The 22,751-nt window shown below is 32.8% G+C and overlaps 4 protein-coding genes across 4 annotated transcripts in view; all 4 read right to left on the minus strand.

Annotated features, from left to right (window-relative positions):
• The window catches only part of LOC125862484 (beta-galactosidase), a 299,954-nt gene that overhangs the window by 247,127 nt on the left and 30,076 nt on the right, over positions 1 to 22,751 (minus strand). The gene's annotated exons all lie outside the window — the stretch shown is intronic.
• Positions 1,154 to 2,487, minus strand: LOC125862492 (protein PELPK1-like). Its single transcript, XM_049542581.1, has one exon. The coding sequence runs from the start codon at positions 2,408 to 2,410 to the stop codon at positions 1,220 to 1,222; it is 1,191 nt and encodes a 396-aa protein (XP_049398538.1). The 5' UTR covers positions 2,411 to 2,487; the 3' UTR covers positions 1,154 to 1,219.
• LOC125862487 (F-box protein At3g59000-like) lies at positions 3,441 to 5,712 on the minus strand. The gene is made up of 3 exons (XM_049542576.1): positions 4,470 to 5,712; positions 4,210 to 4,383; positions 3,441 to 4,087 (listed from the first exon to the last, which is right to left on the minus strand). The coding sequence occupies exons 1-3, from the start codon at positions 5,658 to 5,660 to the stop codon at positions 3,866 to 3,868; spliced, it is 1,587 nt and encodes a 528-aa protein (XP_049398533.1). The 5' UTR covers positions 5,661 to 5,712; the 3' UTR covers positions 3,441 to 3,865.
• Positions 19,340 to 19,936, minus strand: LOC125861243 (uncharacterized). Its single transcript, XM_049541187.1, has 2 exons — positions 19,739 to 19,936; positions 19,340 to 19,561 (listed from the first exon to the last, which is right to left on the minus strand). Exons 1-2 carry the CDS (start codon positions 19,934 to 19,936, stop codon positions 19,340 to 19,342), a joined length of 420 nt encoding a protein of 139 aa, XP_049397144.1.

The following is a 22,751-nucleotide window of genomic DNA, read 5'->3' on the forward strand; positions in this document are numbered from 1 at the left end:
TATATGAGCTAATGATGTTTTGCAATGAAGTAAATTAGCATAATGAAAAAAATTATTTTTATTAATAATAATCAAAACTCTAATATTTATTTACACAAGTAAAATAGCAGGGAGTAATAACTATACAAATATATTTCGATGTAGGAAATATAAAATAATAAATTTAACTAAGGTCAAAATTTTAAAGATTGTATTTTTAAAAATTTAAATTATTTTAAACTATATTTTATGTAATACTCCATTAATGTTAATCAAAACTTGTTTATTTATATAGACAAGTATTCCTCGGACGTTTAGATTACTTGACCCTCATACTAAGAAAAACTAGAAAAAGTGAAATGAACATTATTATTATTATTATTATTATTATTATTATTATTATTATTTTTCAATCACTTTACAGAAAGTGAATATATATTACCATAAAACTTTGCTTTATAACTAGAAAAAAAATATTATATTTTTGTGGTCACCTTTAATGAAAATGAAAGGATTAAATGTTTACCAAAGGGAGTGGAACACGGACCTTCCAAAAAGTACCTATTGGATTTTGGGAATCAGCAAAGTTGATTTGCTCATTTCATCTACCTACCTCTCCCCACCCCCACCCCCACAAAAAAAAATCGATGTTTAGATTATATTATATCAATATATAATATATGTGCTTACATCGAGAAATTCAGTATTTACGTTAAATAATCGATAGAGGCAAGAAATGTGCCTTTCACATATACATTTAGTTAGATAGGTATATTTCTCACTTTGATTCTTAATTACCAATTTTGTTTAGATTTATATATGTATATAGATCATCTTATTTGTCAGTTCAAACCTCAATTTGATGATCTAAAGAGCTACTAAATTCTTTAATATCTATAGGGTATTAAATCCTCACTGATGCTTGTTATTTTTCTATTAACTTTATGAGAAGAAAATAATTGGCAATTGCGGGAAGAATTGGTGAATCTATATATATAAACTTTCAATAAAAAGAACTTGTATTCAATTGAAAAAAATTCTGGAAACATTCAAAATAGAATTTAAATGACAAAACAATTGTAACTAGAAGTAGGAAAGAAACGAAAAAAAAACAAATAAAGAATTACAAATTTTGATATCATGCCTTCCAACTCATAGTAGGAGAAGTTGAGAACCCTATGGGTTATATATGTTGAGCTGGAGGACTTCCTTGAAACTTATTGAACATGAAAGATGAAATTTAATAATATGGAGGTGGTGGTGATGGAGAAGGTAATGGTTTCTTGAAGTAGTTATTTTTCGGCAAAGATGGCACCTTGTATTCTGGTTTAGGAACTGAGGGCACCTTCTTGTAGTTATCTTCTGGAACTGATGGTTTCTTGTAGTAGTCATTCTTTGACAAAGAAGGCACCTTGTATTCTTGTTTAGGCATTGAGGGTACCTTGTAGTCATTATCTTTTGAAACTGATGGCACCTTCTCATAGTTATTTTCTAGAATTGATGGCTTCTTGTAGTAGTCATTCTTTGGCAAAGAAGACACCTTATATTCCTGTTTAGGCACTGAGGGTACCTCTGGAACTAATGGCACCTTCTTGTAGTTATCTTCTGGAACTGATGACTTTTTGTAGTAGTCATTCTTTGGCAAAGAAGGCACCTTGTATTCTTCTTTAGGCATTGAGGGTACCTTGTAGCCAATATCTTTTGAAACTGATGGCACCTTCTCATTGTTATCTTCTGAAACTGATGGCTTCTTGTAGTAGTCATTCTTTGGAAAAGAAGGCACCTTATATTCCTGTTTAGGTATTGAGGGTACCTTTGGAACAGATGAGACCTTCTTGTAGTTATTCTCTGGAACTGATGGCTTCTTGTAGTAGTCATTCTTTGGCAAAAAAGGCACCTTGTATTCATGTTTAGGCGCTGAGGGTACCTCTAGAAAAGATGACACCTTCTTATAGTTATCTTCTACAATTGATGGCTTCTTGTAGTAGTCATTCTTTGGTAAATAAGACACCTTGTATTCCTGTTTAGGCACCGATGGTACCTTGTAGTCGTTATCTTTTGAAATTGATGGCATCTTCTTATAGTTATCTTCTGGAACTGATGGTTTTTTGTAGTAGTCATTCTTTGGCAAAGAAGGCACCTTATATTCCTGTTTAGGCACTGAGGGTACCTCTGGAACAAATGACACTTCTGGAACTGATGGCTTCTTGTAGTAGTCATTCTTTGCCAAAGAAGGTACCTTGTATTCTTGTTTAGGCACTAAGGGTACCTTGTAGTCTTCACTTTTAGCTACTGTGCTTGGTACTTTATTGTATGTAGAATCTGTTGATTCAGAAGAATATGGAGAATATGCCATAGTGCATGTGGCAATCAAGAAAAATGCCAAAGCACAAGCAAATTGAGGCCATTGCTTCTTCAATTGGCTTCCCATTGAGAAGATTTGTATTTCAAGGCTAGATGGTTATATTTTTCTTTTTCTTGTGTGTTTTAGAATGGAGGAACTAGGAGTTTATATAGCTTAACTAAGATGGTTATTTGGATGTCCTCTCAAAATCATCCAAACAGATCAGAGATTTCCCCCATTTATTGGTTAATGCTGTTCCACTAAGGTCTTGAGATAATGGGAAGCCATGAACAATTCATATACCTACTTTCTAAAAATTAAAGTTCAATCTTTTATTGACTTCCAAGAAAATTGTTTCTTGTTCTTTTTTTGTTGGTACATTGAAATTTGACTAAATAAAATCTAAAAGAAGCTTTGACACATGAGTCATATGTGGTATAATACACGTAGGACGCAAATTGTCACAAAGGATGCCTACTATCGTCTATTCAAACTTCAAGTAAAGAAATTGATGCGATGAAAATGGAATGAAAAAGATTTTGAAAGGACTGTTAACCTGACTTTCACTAATACAACTTGTAGTACTAAAAATTACTACAGTACTCTTAACCAAAAGCACTCCACTTGCTTCATTAAGGATTTTTTATTTGTGCAATAACAATCTTAGTGGTGAAATTCTAAAGTTATTAAAAGACTCAGTGGACAGATTCCCACTGGTGGAGTGGCGATCCTTTTGCAGATGCCACAAGTAAATTTTTCTTGTCGAATTATGCACTCTGTGGTGATTCTGAGTTTCATGTTTCACCATGCGTAATCAAATCTCCCAAGAGGTCAAAGAGAAAAAAATACAACAAAAGCAACTTGCTTGGTAATGGGAGTTTCGACATGGTCTACACAAAGGGATATTTAAGGATGGTGCCATTTTTGACAGCAAAGGTATTCAATGTGCAATTGGAGGATGTGTTTAGAATTTCTCATAAAGAATGTGAGGTGTTGATCCGTGTCAGATTCTCCAAAAATACACTACTTTTGGCAAATCCAACACATACCCATTGATATTTTTGAAGAGTCTGTGGAAGCAAATAATTGAAAATCTTGATAATGATAAATCAGATGACAAAGAAAGTTATACGAAAAATCATATTACATTTCAAGTATGACAGTGAATATATACCAGATTTCAGAACAAGTAGGAGGCATATGCATCCATCATTACATCTCTCTACCTCAAGTGCTCACTTCTTTTTAATCACCTCCAAGTAGTCTAAGCATGAGAGAAATTGAATGGAATCTGAAGAAGAGGCAGAGCCAGAAAAAAAATAATGAAATGAAGACCTCTTATGCTGTTTGTTAACAGTTAAACTTCATTCTATATAATCGAACAAATGAAATTAAACCACAGATTTGAGCACAATTTATTTAGAGCTAGAGCAAGGTTAAGGAACCTTTCATGGATTTGACAGAGCCACAAGCGGGTTAACTGAACTTTATTCTGAACACACTAATAAACACTATATGCTGAATTCCCCAAGATTCTTCGGTCTAAGCTTGTTCTTTCCATTTGAACATGAAATTATTCACTTTGCCAATTAGAGACGTAGATTTCAACCAGGTATACCAAATGGAGGCCATTTCCTCCTCAGATGTCCCAGTACAACTGATGATTTCTTCTAATATACGATGCTTGTGGAAAAACCTGGTACTGAATGGACATTCTTTACCACAATTTTGATTTTGTGTACACCGCTCTAATGCAGGCAACACCTGTATTTAAACAAAAACATAAGATATAGAGAATACAATAATGCTTAAGCTCTACTGCATTAGTGTCTACAAGCACAAGGGACGTTTTTTTGAAAGGATTTACAGGTAAAGCAAGAAATTACCTGGAGTACTTTGCTATCTGTACATGGAAGTATGGACATGATGCTGGGACGGTTGAACAATATCGATCCAATGATCAATTCAATGCTCAGGATGGGTACAATGAATATCTCGACATTATGACTTGGTGGAATAAGAATTTCTCTTGGATTTTCAAAAATAAGGATGTTTTTGGTCTGCAAGAATTTTGCCAATGACATAGCTTAAAACCAAATTCAACAAGTAATGCACAAATCAATGGCACAAAAAGAATGGAAAGTACCTTGCGGCAAAATATTACTAACATCAAACCTTTAGAATAGTTGAAGTTTTGAACAAAGTAATTAAGGTTTGTGTACCAACTGCTATCCACATCTCCAAAGTTTGATATTACTGTCCTTGGCAAGAAGAAATTGAGTCGGGCTCTTTCCAGGGAAGAAGAATCCATAGATAAGAAGGGCATTTTATCACCCTCAAAATCAAATTGCGATAAATTTGGAGCTTGAATCATGATTTTTTCTATACTCTCCAACTTCGATAAGGTGACTTTGTTGAGTTTTTCACTCTGAATCTCTATATGTTTCAGCTTATAACATCTTGTTAGATGCAACACTGAAATGTTTGGGAACTTGTGGAATACATCTCGAAACTGTTGGTCTGTGATGCTGGAACCAGTGAGCTCGAGTGTTTGTAAAGTATTGTTACCATCCAAAATATCAATTTTGCAAGGATGAAAATTTCCCTGATCAATACATTCTGTATAACTAAAGGATTCAAGTTTCGGAGCTTGGACAATCACACTATCGAGTTTGCATAATAGTACAGCCAAAGAGTGTAGATGTAACCGTCCAACAACATACAATTTGCTCATACCTTTGCAAGCCAGTACTCTTATATTCCTGATGGATGGGCATTTATCTATAACACTTTGCATGTGGGCATCTGAAATATGAACATTATACAAAAAAAGAGCCACAAGAGAACAAAATCTTATATGAGTGGTACTAATATCAAATTCAAACTTGCACCTGCTTAACCACAATGTGTTGAGCTTTTTCGCATCATAAACAACATCAGGTAAGCTATAATACGACGAATCAATATCCGGAGCATGAATCACCAGCACCGAAACATTGACTTTAATAGCCGATTCAATCCAATGATCCAAATAAGGATCCAATTCTCGATCCCGATATGCAAGGAAGAATTTTGCAAGATGTAAGTTTTGTTCATCATGGATTCGTAGGGGTCGATCAATCAACTTGACAAAATTTTCCAGGGGTATACAACTGTTGCCTTTACATTGACGGAACAGCAAATAAGGTCTTGCGAGCCAATAATAGTGCCATTTCTTGGATAAAACACAAGTTATCGCCGCCTCTCTGAGGTCGAGGTTAGTGCGACATAAGATGTGATGAATGATATGCACAGGCAATTCTGATATTCTGTCTTCTCCATCAACACTTTCAGCCATTAGGGTTTCTGATTTTGGTAGGTGCCGCCGTTTGTTGTTAGGGTTTATAGGCACTGTTAAATAGTAGCCTCCATCATATCTTAAGTAAGTAGCCACTTTTAAATAGTTGCCTACATCATAGCTTAAGTAAATAGCTACTTTAAATAGTAGCCTCCATCATATCTTAAGTAAATAGCTACTTTAAATAGTAGCCTCCATCATATCTTAAGTAAATAGCCACTTTTAAATAGTTGCCTACATCATAGCTTTAAGTAAATAGCCGCTTTAAATAGTAGCCTTCAACATAGTTTAAGTAAATAGCCACTTTTAGCCTACATCATATCTTAAGTAAATAGCCACTTAAATAGTAACCTACATCATATCTTAAGTAAATAGCCACTTTTAAATAGTAGCCACTCACTTGACATGCTTGGACAAATATATTCAAAGTTCAAGACACGAAACAACTCCAAAGTGTTTTAGCATATATGTCTTTCTTACTTTGGAGGTGTGTGTATAAATAGAACTTGTCTAAGAGTTTGTTTGATATTGTTGTAGGGAGCGTAAAAATATTTCTTTTGAAAAATTAAGTGTTTTGACAAATTCTTAAAATTGTTTTTAAATAAAAATAAAAGTAGTTTTTCTATCGTTGAGAAGAAGTTAAAAAATTGCGTTTCTTAAAAAAAAAGTAGAAGCAGAAAATTATTTTTTTGAAGACTAAAATATCTCTTTCATATATAAATATTTACCAATATATCGATTATTTAATTAACATATCTCATAAGTTTGGTTAAGTTTCATTCAAAAAAAATATTTTATGTTGATATATTATTATTTATATTTTATATATTATTTTACGTTTTATTTTTACAGAGTTAAAAATAAAGGTAACAATGATATTTTTGTTGGGTAAAAAATATGAAGGGGTTTATTTATTTTTGTGGTGAATTTTCCGTATATAGTGGTTTAATTTGTAGAATGATTTTTAAATTTATGAATAAGTACATTTTAATTTAATTAAAATAAAATTTTCATTAAAATTTTTGTAATAGATATTGAAAATAGTTTCTCTTTATAAAATAATATTAATATGGGAAAAGGGCTTGATATACCCCTCAGGCCTCAACTTTGTTAATTAGAACTGATATACCCCTCGTTATGAAAGTGGGTCATATATACCCCTATTGTTATACAAATGACTCACATATACCTTTTTCCTCTAAACAAAGTGAAAAAAAAATTAATTTAATTTTTTAATTATTTTTTAAATAATCCATATGTGGTTATATTTGATGCTCCTCACACATAATTTATTTTTTTGTCTTTTTTGTTTCAATGAATAATTAAGTTTTTTATTTTGATGGTCAAATTTATTTATGTTTCACTAATTTTCTTGCAAAATTTATTATAGATGCCCAATTTTTCTTACAAATACAAAAGGTAAATTACAATATAGCCGCAAAAAAATTAGTTTAAATTATTTTCTTTACACTAAAGAACGAAAGAAAAAAAGAATAAGAAACTCAAACAATGATAATCAAAGAAATCCAAAAATAATTTATGTATGAAAAAAATTAAAATATACCTTGAACTTAGCTAGAATGATCATATATCCCCACATGATTTTTAAAAAAAATTAATGTCAAAATATAAATTTAAAACTAATTTTTTCACTTTCGTTAGATGAAGGGTATATGTGAGCTCCTTTTGTAACGGTGGGGGGTATATGTGAGACATTTGTATAATGACAAGGGTATATATGAGCACTTTCATAATGAGGGGTATATCACCTCTAAATGTCAAAGTTGAGGGGTATATCAGATTTTTTTTTCCTATTAATATTAAAAGTACATTGATACTTACCTTTTTTTTTTTGTAATTTGACTCTCAAAAACATTTTTTAAAAAAAGATCAGCCAAACACAATTTGTTTATCAAAAACACTTTTCAAATGAACTAGCCAAACACAAGTCAGATATCTGGGTTGGGTCCCGAATAAGGTGTCAGGATGGAGTTTCAAGTTTGGTGTCGAAGTCAAATTTTGGATAGAGAGTCGAGGTCATTTCTCATGTTAGGCCGAAACAATTTTCGAGATTGGATGTCGGAGTAAGATTCCTTTTAAAGGTTGAATCCTGAGTTAGATGTTGGGATGAGGAGTCAGGTGTCGAATCGGGAGTCGGGTGTCAGGTCTCAAGTCAGGATTGGGTCTTGGGTTGGGGTCTAGTTTCAGGTCGGGGTCGGTTTCAGAGTTGGGGACAGGTTTTGAATCGGTGTCGGAGTCGGATCCCGGTTCAAGAGTTGGATCTTGAATTGGATGTTGGGGTCAGGTCGGGAGTTGGATTACATATCTTTCATCGGGATCGTGTCCAGGTTCGGATGTCGAATCTTGAGGTCTTGGGTTGGGCCTTAGGATCATGTGCTAATTCGGGCCGGGCTCATGGTTAGATCCTAGTTCAAATATCTGATCCATGTCAGGGGTATGGGTCGGCCTGTATTGGATGTTGAGATCAACACCTGGATCGAGTGTTGGGGTCGGATACTGTAGTGTCGTAATTATCCTATCTTTAGAAAAATCACATTTTGAAATGTTCTAAGTATAAAACATTTTAAGAAAAATACTTAGAAAACAGTCACCACTTAATTTTTTAAAGAAATTAAGAAAACTTACAATTTTCAAAGATTTAAACAAAAAAAATCATTTGAAAATACCAAAGAGGGTTCGGGGTTCAATTTACACTTCGAGAAGGGTTTAAGCATTCGAAATGTCCGCTAACATGCGGTTGACCTGCGACTTGACTAAAATATATTTGACTATTTTTAGAAAAAAAATAATGATTCAACATAAGAAATAATTACTTATAATATATTTGATTAAGAAAATAATTAAATAAATGACATATTTTATTTTATTAGAGGAAGGGATCCAAAATGATACATTTGACTCGAAATACAAGTGATTAGAATATTAATAAAACTAAATTAATTAGAATTTATTTAATTCATTTTAAAATAATAATTTAAACCAATTTAATCAATTAAAGCATGAATATCATTTTGAATTAATTGACTAAACTTTTTTGAGAAAATGACTAAGTAAGCATTATTATATTTTAATTAATTGTAAGGGTTTTAACTAACATTTTTAAAGTTTATTTGAGAAAAGTACTTTAACTTTAAAAAAAATAAAAATGAGTAAGTTATGACTAAGCAAAAAAGCATTAAAGAACATTTCTTTTAAGTACAAAAGGTTTAACTTAATTGAAGATATAAAATTTTGACCAATTATACTTGATCACTAAAATAAATAAACCCAAAACATGAAATGTATTAAAATTAAACCAACACAAAGAAAAGTAACTCATCTTTTGGGGGATTCATTAAGTTAATTAACAATTATAAAGTTAGAGTTAAACACCAAATAAATTATCATGATTAAATAATTAAAGAGTAAGGGAGAAATTGAATTTTGGGCCTCCTTTTGGGCCAATTTCGCTGGAATTTTTGGGGTTAATCCTAAACCCGTTTTTGTATACACAAATTGTATATCAGTGTATACAGCTTGTATATCAGCCCCATTTCCTGCCTTCTAGACCTGTAACAGCTCCATTTTGATCTGTTTCAGCTTCCTTTATAATATATATTCTCTTCCCGAACCTCACTGGATTCCGGTTGCAAGGTTGACTCGATAAGAAGGAGAATGCAAGAGCTAGAAGCCCATTAGACTCATTTGGAGAGTGTTCATGTAAAGAAATAAGAAGATGAGGATTAACAAATAATCAAGAATGGACGGGTGTTAAACATAAACGACCTTTGATAATGCTAGTTTAATATATGTAAAAAGTTAGTAGGCAAAACTAGAGAGAACAACTTTTAATCCTATGACAAATAATATAACTATAATTTCAATCACATAACAAGGATCATAAATGAGTGAATAGGGGACATCAAATATTCTATCAACAACATTAAGCACTGCACTTTAAAGTTGCAAATTTACATCAGCAAGGAAAAGGACAAAAATAATTCATCAAAGGGAAAACAAGAGGAATCATTCTCATTTTTTAATTGAAGGAGGGAAAGAGAAAAATAAATAAATAAAAAATAAATAAACAAAAGCTTTTCTACAATTAAACAAGAGGGCAACTACAGAGTGATAAATACGGCACCACATTATACTGCAACTTTAAACAATTGAGTGAACTTCAACAAAAGACTCATCACAATTTCAAACTTCAAGAAACTAATAGTCATATCTATGCTAGGTGAGTTAGATGAAAAAATAGCAAATTCTAATAACATATGACATGATTTTGAAAGACTACTCCATCTACGTTCTCTTAAGCCAAAAGAGACAATGTGTGAATTATTCATTTTTGGCTCATAAAGGAACTACTGGAAACTATTCAGTTATTTCACACAATAGGATAGAACTTTTTAACAACAAAAATAAAGGATGAAATGAAGCCGAACCTTAACTAAATTAAGACAAACTTTTTCTAGAAATTTAATCAAATCAGTGGACCACTTAGAACGACATCTAGTTGTGAAATGATATTAAGCTAAGTAACATGGAACATCAAACCAAATCTCATGTAAAGTAAAACTTCAAAGGATTCACAAGCATGAGGATTTGACCAGCAATATTCGGAAGTATTAAACGAAGAAAATGACATTTCTGATTAATCAATACCGATCAAAGCGAAACTCTTAACAGGACCAAGAGGCACCAAAGCGAAGAATTCTAATTCACATTTTTTCTCAATTTAAGGTTTAGAATGACATTTAGCAGCTATCTCAACACATCATACTCATTTTTATTAATCCAACAACACTCATGATAAACTAAAATAAGAATAAAAGAAAATCCTAAATATACTAAACCGGATGGTCAGTAAAGAAGGAGGCTACTAAACTACATTTACTCTATAGGATAAACAACGTATTACACTAAATAAACTTGAAAGAAATTCTACCTTTTTTGGAGCAGCGACCGGGATGGTGAGCTTTAGGAGGACAACGATTCTTCCACCACAAATTCAAATATGAATAACAAATCAAGAAAATCTAAGCGGCGACCTTTTCCGAACTTAAAATCAAAGAACTAAATATAAAAGTTTTTAAGTGTAAAATGACTATTGACAAAGAAACTCAAACTTCAAAGCCTCTTTCCATACCCCTTTAGGTTGAATAATAAGAGAGTATATATAGCTAGGAAATTAGGGCAGATTTGGGGAAGAAAACGGATAGGAACTTGGGGCAAAATCGGAATTTTCCAACCAAATCAATTCAAATTTTCCCCCAAGGGTAAAGAAAAGCTGTTGTTGTATGGAAATTCAACCAAAATCCCCTAGAATCCGGATGAAAAAGATCAAAATGGGCGGTTATTGCAGAGCAAGTTGTGGGAGTTGACGTTTCTGGGTTTTTGCAGTGCACTCACGTGTTGGTGAAGAAGAGAGAGGACGCAGGGTCGTTTTGTTTGGGCTGCTGAAGATGTTCTGGAAATCTGGGTTCTTTTTGTGAAGGAGAAATGGATTTGGGCCGGGTTGAATGGAAAAGAATTGGAAAAGAAGTGGGTTGGGGGTAATTGTTTTGGGCTGCTGGAGGGAGTATAATGGGCTGGGAATTTATTTGTGATTGGAAATGGGAATTGGGCCTGCTGGAGTGAAACAAAAGGGCTCAAAATTAATCTTAAAAGATGGGATGAATTGTTATTAAATAATGAATTTCAATTATAGTGTAGTAGAATTTAATTGGTGAATTCAACTAAAATTTAAACAAGATGAGTTAATATAAATTAATTAATGAGCTTCTTAATCCTAACGAAATAAGAAATAATTAACTTAATTATAAACTAACTAATTCAATTACAAATCCAATTAACTCGATACTATAACTATAACTTAAAGTAAATTAATAAAATATTTAACTAAAATGTAAAATCTTTTGTGATGACTTTTCAAATATTTATAAAATAACGTGATTGCTAAAATATACATATTTATTATTTAAAATGACAAAATTACTTTTAAAAATAACTTGGAACTATTTTGAATTTCATAAAACTCATTAATTCAAAATTATAACTATCCCTAAATTTAAAATATAAAATCCTTTTTTTTAGACGATTTTCGAATAATCATAAAATATATCAATTATACACATAATTATGTAAAACATATATATTATCTAAAAATTATGAAAAGTGACAAAACTATTAAAAATCTTGCAAATTATATTATTATTTTTTGAAACTTTATAAAACTAATTATTTTAAATCGTTTGAAATTGGAGAAACTCGAAATGATTAATTTATATTGTAGAGGGTCAAAATTCGGTGTCAACAGATACCAAATCGATTATTGGGGTTGGTCTCCATGTCATATATTATTTTTCTAAAAAATATTTTCTACTTGTGGACAAAAATAAAAAAAATATTTTCTAATCTCTGGATAAAAATAAAAAAATATTTTTCACCCACCAAACAAACATGAAAAAATAAGTTAGAAGCCAACTTATTTTCCAAGAAAACATTTTCCCTAGAGGCTGGAAAACATATTTCTTCGTACCAAACACACTCGAATACAATAATATTCATATAGGAAATTGTTTCAAGCCTTTTACTGAATACNTATTTTGATGGTAAAATTTATTTATGTTTCACTAATTTTCTTGTAAAATTTATTATAGATGCCCAATTTTTCTTACAAATACAAAAAGTAAATTACAATATAGCCGCAAAAAAATTAGTTTAAATTATTTTCTTTACACTAAAGAACGAAAGAAAAAAAGAATAAGAAACTCAAATAATGATAATCAAAGAAATCAAAAAATAATTTATGTATGAAAAAGATTAAAATATACCTTGAACTTAGCTAGAATGATCATATATCCCCCCACATGATTTTAAAAAAAAATTAATGTCAAAATATAAATTTAAAACTATTTTTTTTACTTTCGTTAGATGAAGGGTATATGTGAGCTCCTTTTGTAACGGTGGGGGTATATGTGAGACATTTGTCTAACGATAAGGGTATATAGGATCACTTTCATAATGAGGGGTATATCACTTCTAAATGTCAAAGTTGAGGGGTAAATTAGATTTTTTTTTCCTATTAATATTAAAAGTACATTGATACTTACCTTTTTGTGTAATTTGACTCTCGAAAACAGTTTTTTTTTTTTAAATCAGTCAAACACAATTTGTTTATCAAAAACACTTTTCAAATGAACTAGCCAAACACAAGTCAGATATCTGGGTTGGGTCCCGAAATGGTGTCAGGATGGAGTTTCAAGTTTGGTGTTGAAGTCAAATTCTGGATAGAGAGTTGAGGTCATTTCTCATGTCAGGCAGAAACAATTCTTGAGATTGGATGTTGAAGTAAGATTCCTTTCAAAGGTTGAATCCCGAGTTAGATGTTGGGATGAAGAGTCAGGTGTCGAATCGGGAGTCGGGTGTCAGGTCTCAAGTCAGGATCGGGACTTGGGTTGGGGTCTAGTCTCAGGTCAGGGTCGGTTTCAGAGTTGGGGACAAGTCTCAAGTCGGTGTCGAAGTCGGATCCCGGTTCAAGAGTTGGATCCTGAATTGGATGTTGGGGGTTAGGTCGGGAGTCGAATTACATATCTTTCATCGGGATCGTGTCCTGGTTCGAATGTCGGATCTTGAGGTCTTGGGTTGGGCCTTAGGATCATGTGCTAATTCGGGCCGCGATCATTGTCAGATCCTAGTTCAAATATCTAATCCATGTCAGGGGTAGGGGTCAGGCCTGTATTGGATGTTGAGATCAACACCTGGATCAAGTGTCGGGGTCGGATACTAGATCGATTATTGGGGTTGGTCTCCTTGTCATATATTATTTTTCTAAAAAATATTTTCTACTCTGTGGACAAAAATAAAATAAAAAAATTCTAATCTCTGGACAAAAATAAAAAAATATTTTTCACCCACCAAATAAACATGAAAAAATAAGTTAGAAGCCAACTTATTTTCCAAGAAAACATTTTCCCTAGAGGCTGGAAAACATATTTCTTCGTACCAAACACACTCGAATACAATAATATTCATATAGGAAATTGTTTCAAGCCTTTTACTGAATACACATCTACTTGACCTGCGTTCTTCTTTTATCTTTCGCATTCTTAACACTACATATCCAATGGCCAATGCACGTACGTAGTAACCCAATCTCCAAGAGAGTATATAAACCAATAAGTACTCTTTTTCTTCTTGACTTTTTTGTAGATTTAGTTCTGCTAGAGATCTTACCATCAAAATCATTTTTTTGACAGATCATATGATTGCTGCCTTTAAATTTTCAACATTAATAGGAACTTGCCCACTTAATAAATTGGACGAAACATTGAAATATAGCAAGATTCTTTAAATTGCAGATAACATATGTTATAGTTCCTTCTATCTTGTTGCCACCTTGGTTGAGTTCTTGAAGGTTCAACAAGCCTTGGACGGTTTTTGGAATATAACCATTGTTATACATATTCATAATTAGTACACCAGTAAGTTTGCCAATTTCTTCAGGGATGATTCCCTTCAACGGGTTCGTGAACGGAACCAGCAATTTAGAAGAGCTTGAAATTCTCAAGAATAATTGGGTCAATCATCAGGAATAAATGAAAAGCAGAGTTAATAAGATTTTAATTCAGTGGATGCAGAATCTTTTGATGGAAATGAAAATAACATGCTAGTGTAGAAGCTGTCCACTTCGGTTGAGTTATATATTGTTTGGGATAAGACACAAGTACCTAGACTATGACCGTAATTCCAGAGACACTCCTTAACTAAACTAAGGTCCTATTACCCTGAATTTATTTTTTTTGTAATTTTGTACACCTTTTGTCTTACGTGGCACACTCCGTGACTCCACGCAATTGAGGCGCGTGAGAGATATTTGGATGCCATGTAAGCCAAAAAGTCCACAAAATTACAAAAAAAAATGGGTTCAAGGGTAATATGACCTTAGTTTAGTTAATGTGTGTCTCTGAGATTTCGATCATAGTCTAGGGGTACTTGAACATTTTCCCTATATTGTTGTTTATCATTTTCTTGTACAAATGAATTCTTTAAAATGTTTTATATACAATCCATCTTCTTCATTGAGGAGAGTTCAGAACAGAGTGTTACTTTCCATTTTACAAGTTATGGAACTTCTGTTAAATTTCTTAATTTCTGCAGGTTAAGTCNACATTGTTCTTCATACCAAACACACTTGAATACAATAATACTCATAATAGGAAATTGTTTCAAGCCTTTTACTGAACACACATCTACTTGACCTGCGTTCTTCTTTTATCTTTCGCATTCTTAACACCACATATCCAATGGCCAATGCACGTAGTAACCCAATCTCCAAGAGAGTATATAAACCAACAAGTACTCTTTTTCTTCTTGACTTTTTTGTAGATTTAGTTCTGCTAGAGATCTTACCATCAAAATCATTTTTTTGACAGATCAAATGATTGCTGCCTTTAAAGAGTTAATATCTCAGATGTTCACTCAACTTTGAATAGTTCACTTAGAAAGTCACTCAATTTTGAGTTATTAACTTGGAAAGTCACTCAGCTTTGTTTTATAACTCAAAAGTCACTCAACTATTGATATTCACTTAGAAAGTCACTCAACAAATTTAAATAATTTATTCAATAAACTTTATTGAAATCTAATTTTTATTTTAAACTATTTTTTTTAACAAATGATAAAATGCCTATTTTAATTATCTTATTGACTCACTCTAATTATTTAACTTATAGTTTTTTTTTTATAAAAAAAAGGTACATCAGCATAGACGAATTAAATATGCTGAAAAATGATCCAAAAAAGAAGAAGATTGGAATTGAACGGAAGTAATTAAGGAGTAATTAAAAAAAACGCATAGTAGTATATAGCAATCTTTTATTATTTTTTAAGAAAATAGTTTAAAAAAATTGTATTCAACAAAATTTAATAAAATAATTAAAATGAGCATCTTTCTATTAAAAAAACATTTTAAAACAAAAATTGTATTTAACAAAATTTAATGAAAAAATTATTTAACTTGACTTTCAAAGTAAACTATCAATAGTTGAGTGACTTTCTAAGTGAAATGACAATAGTTCAGTGACTTTTGAGTTATAAAACAAAGTTGAGTGACTTTTTAAGTAAACTATTCAAAGTTGAGTGACTTTCTAAGTAAACTATTCAAAGTTGGGTGATCAATCTGAGATATTATCTCTGGATTTAAATTTTCAACATTAATAGGAACTTCCCCACTTAATAAATTGGACGAAACATTGAAATACAGCAAAGATTCTTTAAATTGCAGATAACATCTGTTATGGTTCCTTCTATCTTGTTGCCACCTTGGTTGAGTTCTTGAAGGTTCAACAAGCCTTGGACGGTTTTTGGAATATGACCATTGTTATACATATTCATAATTAGTACACCAGTAAGTTTGCTAATTTCTTCAGGAATGATTCCCTTCAACGGGTTCGTGAACGGAACCAGCTGTTATGAACCAAGTCCAGCCCAATGTAGATACTAATGTCATACAAGTTGTTATTGGGCTGACAAGAGCTATTGAGACGAGAATGAGCAATAGGGCCAAGTTAATTTGAGATCCGGGTTGAGTAGTGGGCATGAAACGGTTCCATCAAAAGGGTAGTGATATGTGATTTAGGGATTATGCAAATTGTTAAGAAAAATGTCTAGTCCTCTCATCCCCTTTCTTTGAGTCTATGCTTCTCATCTCCCTTCTAGTTATCTTTTACAATAGTTTTCTTTGTTAGTTCCATTTTCCGTTGTAACTTCAGAGTTTAGTGATGATAATATTTGAATGTTTCTATTGTGAAATTGGAGTTGTTACACCAGCAATTTAGAAGTGCTTGAAATTCTCAAGAATTGTGAAGAATCATTGGGTCAATCATCAAGAATAAATGAAAAACAGAGTTAATAAGATTTTAATTCAGTGGATGCAGAATCTTTTGATAGAAATGAAAATAACATGCTAGTGTAGAAGCTGTCCACTTCAGTTGAGTTATAATATATTGTTGTTTGTCATTTTCTTGTACAGATGAATTCTTTAAAATGTTTTATTGTTGTTTATATACAATCCATCTTAACTTCTTCATTGAGGTTCTTCTGGTTATTTGCATGAGTTGGTGGACACAAAGAATTCAGAACAGAGTGTTACTTTCCATTTTTCAAGTTATGGAAGGTGTGGATGAATATATTAATTTAGATTCGAAAAGCTTATATTTTCCAATTCATCTACAGACTACACTATCATAACCATTGATACTGAAGATAGACTGCTAAACCACATATGGCGCAAAATCTACTTCATATGTGAGCAAAATTAGCTTAGAACTAAATTTCATGGATTTGATTGCAAGTATAAATGTGTAATCAAATTGGAGGTCTTACANGGAAAAATAATTCTTGAGTGGCTTGACTCCCTCCTTGCATTCAGTGTTTCACGAGCTATGTCTATCAAATAATCCATGAACATCCCCATATATATAATTGTTAACAATTACATTGAAGTTGGCAATAATAATGTGAAATAAGTGTCATCAAGATAACTCTTCAGTTTTCAAATGCTTGGACTTCCGCTAACAACTTACTCAAGCTATTTCATCCATTTGAATGACTTTCTATCTTCCAATATATTTATTACATAATATAATGCACATTTGAATACCTTAAAACTGCTCCCATTTATATCTAGTTTTGTATTTAGTTATTAGAATATATATTTTTTATTTTGTACATAAAAAAAATAATATTTAAATGAAGGATAAAATGGTAATTCAACTTTGAGGTTAGAAGCTTCCCAAGTAATATATGATTAAGTGGTTAGATCTGAACCAAAACAAATACACTTACTAGGCGGCTGAAATCTGAATGGTTCAGCTTCAGACCTTCATTAAGTGCAAAAATGAGGCATTGGACTTGCATAAAATTGAATAAGTAAACGCACACGTCCTACGCGGCATAATACAAATAGGACGTTACATTGGACACAAAACTGTCATGTAGGACGTAAACAAGGACAAATGTGTTTATTTGTTCAATTTTATACAAATTTATGTGTCAACTTATATACACATAAAGTTAGAGGGCGTATATATCAATTGAGGCCAAGTTAAATGACATGTTTATGTATTATGCCAATTATTTATTTATCTCAAACTTTTGCTTTGATGCATAGTAAATTTACTTATTACAACAAACCTCATGAGTTTCAGTCGCAAACAACAATTGCATCAACAGGGTAGGCTTATGGGTATTTTGTTACACTATCCACAAAATAGTGGAACACTCAACAAGATCAGTAACAGAGAGAAAATGAAGCTGAATCTCGTATCGGACCTGATCACGGAGAAATAAATAAGCTTTCGTTATGTTTCTTTGGTATGTTCTTTTTTTGAGATGTCCGTTCATTCGAAACATTCAATAAATTAGCTGCTGATAATTTACCTTGAGCCATGCTGAGGAACCGTTAGAAGAAAATCAAAGATGTGGGCACGACACTGGGCCTATGTCCCACTTATATATACTAGTTCTCGACACGTGTATAGCCAGTCATGTAGAACATGATTTGTAAATAGTAGTAAACATTATTAAAATGAAACTTTGAATAAATACTAATGCATGAAAAAATAAAGTACAAGTTGTGAATAAATCGTCATACAGTGGACTTGTTTGTTGAGGTGAAGATGATTGGGTATTGTATGACTACAAAAATGAGCAATCAATTAGGTCCACAATAAAATCATATAGAAAGCAAAAAGGATGGAAACAACCTCTATATCATTGAGCTTCATGAGTGAATACTTCACCTCGAACTCGAGATCTACCAAAGATGATGACAAGAGAGGCAATGGGCTCGTGAACCAATTATCTGCCACTGTCAGCTTGATTAGAAGTGATTGGAATTTGCAAGAACAGAACAGAGTGGTACTTTCCATTTTTCAAGTTATGGGACTTCTGTTCCATTTCTTGATTACTGCCGGTTCAAACATGCAAGGAAAGGCGTGGATAGATATTTAATTGAGTTTCTACATGCTTATACAGTTATACCACTCCAATCACGTCTCTGTGTGGTATTGAAGCGGCCAATATATTTAATACTAAACGCTGGTAGTTCATGTTTACCTAGGAAATGCAGGAACTAGGCAGTTTTATACCATGGAACGATATGGCAGTGGTACTTTTTGCTGCTATCTATGCTTTGATAAGAAGATACTAGTTTTAGGAAGTGTGGTTTCAAGGAGATATTGATGGAGACTGACTCGAATTTTAGAAGGAACAGTAGTCACACCATGGAGTGTATTAAGTCTCCGCTCAACTGGGACAAGGCGGATTGAAAGTTTTGTGAGTTAATTTTCCGAATTTGTCACACATACACAAACACTTGATCCGTCATACTCTAATTTTGGGTCTTCCTACGACAAACGGAGGCCTTGAGATGTGATAATACAAAAAATAATGAAATGAAGACCTGTTAACAGTAAAATTTAGCACACTTTCATCCATTGCCTTCTTTCCATACAATCCAACAATTCCATAAAATTTAGATTTCATGGATTTGATTGCAAGTATAAATATGTAATCAAAGTTGGAGTCTTAGAAATAGCCAAAAAAATGCAAAATAGAAAATGTATGTACGTAGTAATAGATCATACATATTCTTAACACACAAATTAACTCTATATTCTGAATTCCCATGTTAACATGAGATTAGTCGCTTGGTCAATTAGAGAGGTGGATTTCAACCAGGAATACCAAATGAAGGCCGTTCCCTCCTCAACTGCCCCAGTACAACTGCTGACTTCTTTTAATTTATGATGATTGTGGAATAACTCGGTATTGAATGGACATTCTTTACCACATTTTTGCTTTTGTGTACACCTTTTTAGTGCAGACAATACCTGTATTTAAAGAAAAACATAAGAAATAGAGAATACAATAATGCCTATGAGACAAGCAATCAACATAAATCAACAGATAACTAATATCAACCCTTTAGAATTGTTAAGCTCCAATGTCTTAGTGTCTACAACAAGAGACGTTTTTTGAAAGGATTTCCAGGTAAAGCACGAAGTTACCTGGAGTGCTTTGCTATTTGTACATGGAAGAATGGACATGATCTTGGGATTGTTGATCATTAACTTTCTAATGATCGATTCAACATCCAGTAAGGGTGCAATGAATATCTCGATATCATTACTTGGAGGAATAACAATTTCTCTTGGATTTTCAAAAATAAGGATGTTGTTGGTCTGCAAGAATTTTGTCAATGGCATAGCTTAAACCAAATTCAACAAATGATGCATAAATCAAAGGCAGAAAAATAATGGAAAGTACCTTGCGGCAAAATATCACTAATATCAAACCTTTAGAATAGTTGAACTTTTGAACAAAGTGATGAATATTTGTGTACCAATTTCTGTCCACTGATCCAAAGTTTGTGCTTGTCGAGAAGAAATTGAGTTGGGATCTTTCCAGGGAAGAAGGATTCATAGATGGGACGGGGATTTTATCACCATAATAATCAAATTCCAATAAATTTGATGCTTGAATCGTGACTTTTTCCAGACTCTTCAACCCTACTAAAGTCAATCTCTTGAGTTTTTCACTCTGAATCTCTATATTTTTCAGGTTAAAGCACCATGTTAGATCCAATTCTGAAATGTTTGGGAACTTGTAGGATACATCTCGAAACTGTTGGTCTGTGATGCTGGCACCAATGAGCTTGAGTGTTTGTAAAGTCTTGTAGCCATCCAAAATATCAATTTTGCAAGGACGATCAGTATGCTGTTCATATTTAAAGCATTGAAGATTTGGGGCCTGGAGTATCACACTATAGAATTTGCATTCAACAACAATCAAATTCTCCAGATGTACAGGGCCACAAACTTGCAATTTGTTTATTCCTCAGCAATCGACTAGGGATAAATTTCTGATGAACGGGGATCTATTGATAATTCTTTGCAATTGAGCATCTGATATACTGACACAATGCAAATAAAGATCCTCAAGACAATCAAATCTTATGGGAGTGGTGCTAATATCAAATTCAAACTTGCACTTTCTTAATTGCAATATTGTTAGCTTTTTAGCATCATAAATAACATCAGGTAAGCTATATGGTCTTAAAGAGGAAGCATTAATCTCCAGCACTCTGACTTTAAGTTTAAAAGCCAATTCAATCCAAGTATCCACGTGAGAATCCAATTTTGTCTCACAATACCTAAGGATGAATTGTTCAAGATGTAATTTTTGTTCGACATGGGATCGCAGGGATTGATCAACCAACTTGACATAGTTTTCCAGGGGCATATATTTTTTGCCTTGAAATTGATAGACTATGAGATTAGGTCTTGAAGTCCAACAATAGTACCATCTCTTGGACAAGATACAACTTCTCGCCGCCTCTCTCACATTGAGTTTAGTGCAGCACAAGATTTGATGAATAATATGCACAGGCAATTCTGATATTCTGTCTTCTCCATCAACACAAACTCTTTTCGCCATATTATATTGCATCGTTTTTTGTTTGTTGATGCCGTCTTATGTCCACTTTTAAGGGTTTTACTTGGATTCCTAGTGGGAATTGATCACTAAAAGGGCTACATCATATATTAAGTGAATAGCCACTTTTAACACCTTTTGTTAAATAGTAGCCACTATTAATATTCAGCCACTCTTTTGACCTACTTAACAAAGTTACCTACCTTTTTAGATTATGTGATGACTGATGGTATACACTTACTTAAATACTCAATTGATGAATAAATTTCAGTTTTTACTGGAGGATTTTCTTTTTAATTGTCTTTAAGCAATGATGACTGTAGGAATATTTTTCTTAGAGAATGTTAATATGCTGTTCCCAATAAATATGATTGTAATCAACTTTGTTACTGAAGTCAATAAAAACACTGCGATATCGGCAGGAGCTTTATTCGAATCTTTGGCTACCAGATCATCTTTGACCTTTGCCACAAATGTAGGTTTTGATGGAGTAATATTGTTTTTCCCATTCTTTGGCATCAGATTTGCTCTTCTTTGGAAGTATTAGCTTTGGTAGAGTTGTTGATTGAGGGTTGAGTGTCTAAACAGGGGAATTTTGGTTGTTTTTGTTTTGAAGAGTTTTATCCTTCGATCCAGCTGTTTGTGTTTTAGAAGGTGAATTTTCGGTGTTGTTGCTCTTGGTGATGGCTTCTATTAGGGCTTGAAGAATGGAGGGGTTGGCAATGACAATGTAACATCCGGCAATTTGAAATAACTATGAAAAAGCTTGAAATCGGAAATAGTCATTTTTGGAAAAAAATTTAAAATCCGGAAATTTGGTTAAGTGTGGAAATCAGTGAGTTTTTGGCCAACTTTGAGCGGTCATAACTCCTAGCTCAGGATGAGTTAGGAGTAGTTCCAGTTATGTTTGGAAAGCCCTTGGAATGATCTTTCCAACGCTGCCGAGTTTGTTCGTATGAGCGAGTTATGGCCATTGAAAGTTGGGCAGTTGGCAGGGAATCCATCTGAAAATTTTAAGGGCATTTTGGTCTTTTCCCTAGCCATTTCTTTTGGGATTATATTGTGTGTTAGGCTGATTTTGGATCATTTTTATCCCATTTTAAAAGAGAAAGAGTTAGGGTTCTTGAGAGTGAAGAAGAGAAGAGGAAGAGAAGAAGAGAAGAAGAGGAGAAGAAGAGGAGAAAGGGAAGATCATCGTGGATTTTCGTCGGGGGTGATCTGTCACGCCCCGAGCCTACACCCTGGACGTGGCCGGCACTCCAAGACCATTGTTGGTCCCCAAGCGAACCCTCATCCTGGCTGACTCCAAGCGGAATACTAACTTAAGCACACAAGAGCTTAAAACTGAAAAAAGAGTTTATAAACTCAATTTTACAAATCTTTAACTCAAAAGAAAACTCTGTATAATAGAATATATATACAACTCGCCATAAAAGGCAACTTTAGTCTTCAAAACATTTAACAAAATAAATGAAGAGACTTCTGAAACTCTATTGTCTATCTATGAAGCCTCTAACTGATAAAGATGGAAGCCGGGACAAGACCCACGACCTCCTAACAACCGATACAACTGAAAGGTAAATGAAA

This window comes from Solanum stenotomum, chromosome 4 (genome assembly GCF_019186545.1).
Source record: "Solanum stenotomum isolate F172 chromosome 4, ASM1918654v1, whole genome shotgun sequence".
Lineage (NCBI taxonomy): Eukaryota > Viridiplantae > Streptophyta > Magnoliopsida > Solanales > Solanaceae > Solanum > Solanum stenotomum.

Excerpts from the sequence above, each read along its gene's own strand:
- LOC125862487 (XM_049542576.1), bottom strand. The coding sequence starts at position 5,660 with ATGGCTGAAAGTGTTGATGGAGAAGACAGAATATCAGAATTGCCTGTG. Across the intron at positions 4,384-4,469 it reads TAGTAATATTTTGCCGCAAG|ACCAAAAACATCCTTATTTT; the intron begins GTACTTTCCATT and ends AAATTCTTGCAG. Across the intron at positions 4,088-4,209 it reads CAGATAGCAAAGTACTCCAG|GTGTTGCCTGCATTAGAGCG; the intron begins GTAATTTCTTGC and ends GTTTAAATACAG.
- LOC125862492 (XM_049542581.1), bottom strand. The coding sequence starts at position 2,410 with ATGGGAAGCCAATTGAAGAAGCAATGGCCTCAATTTGCTTGTGCTTTG.
- LOC125861243 (XM_049541187.1), bottom strand. The coding sequence starts at position 19,936 with ATGCCATTGACAAAATTCTTGCAGACCAACAACATCCTTATTTTTGAA. Across the intron at positions 19,562-19,738 it reads CAAATAGCAAAGCACTCCAG|GTATTGTCTGCACTAAAAAG; the intron begins GTAACTTCGTGC and ends CTTTAAATACAG.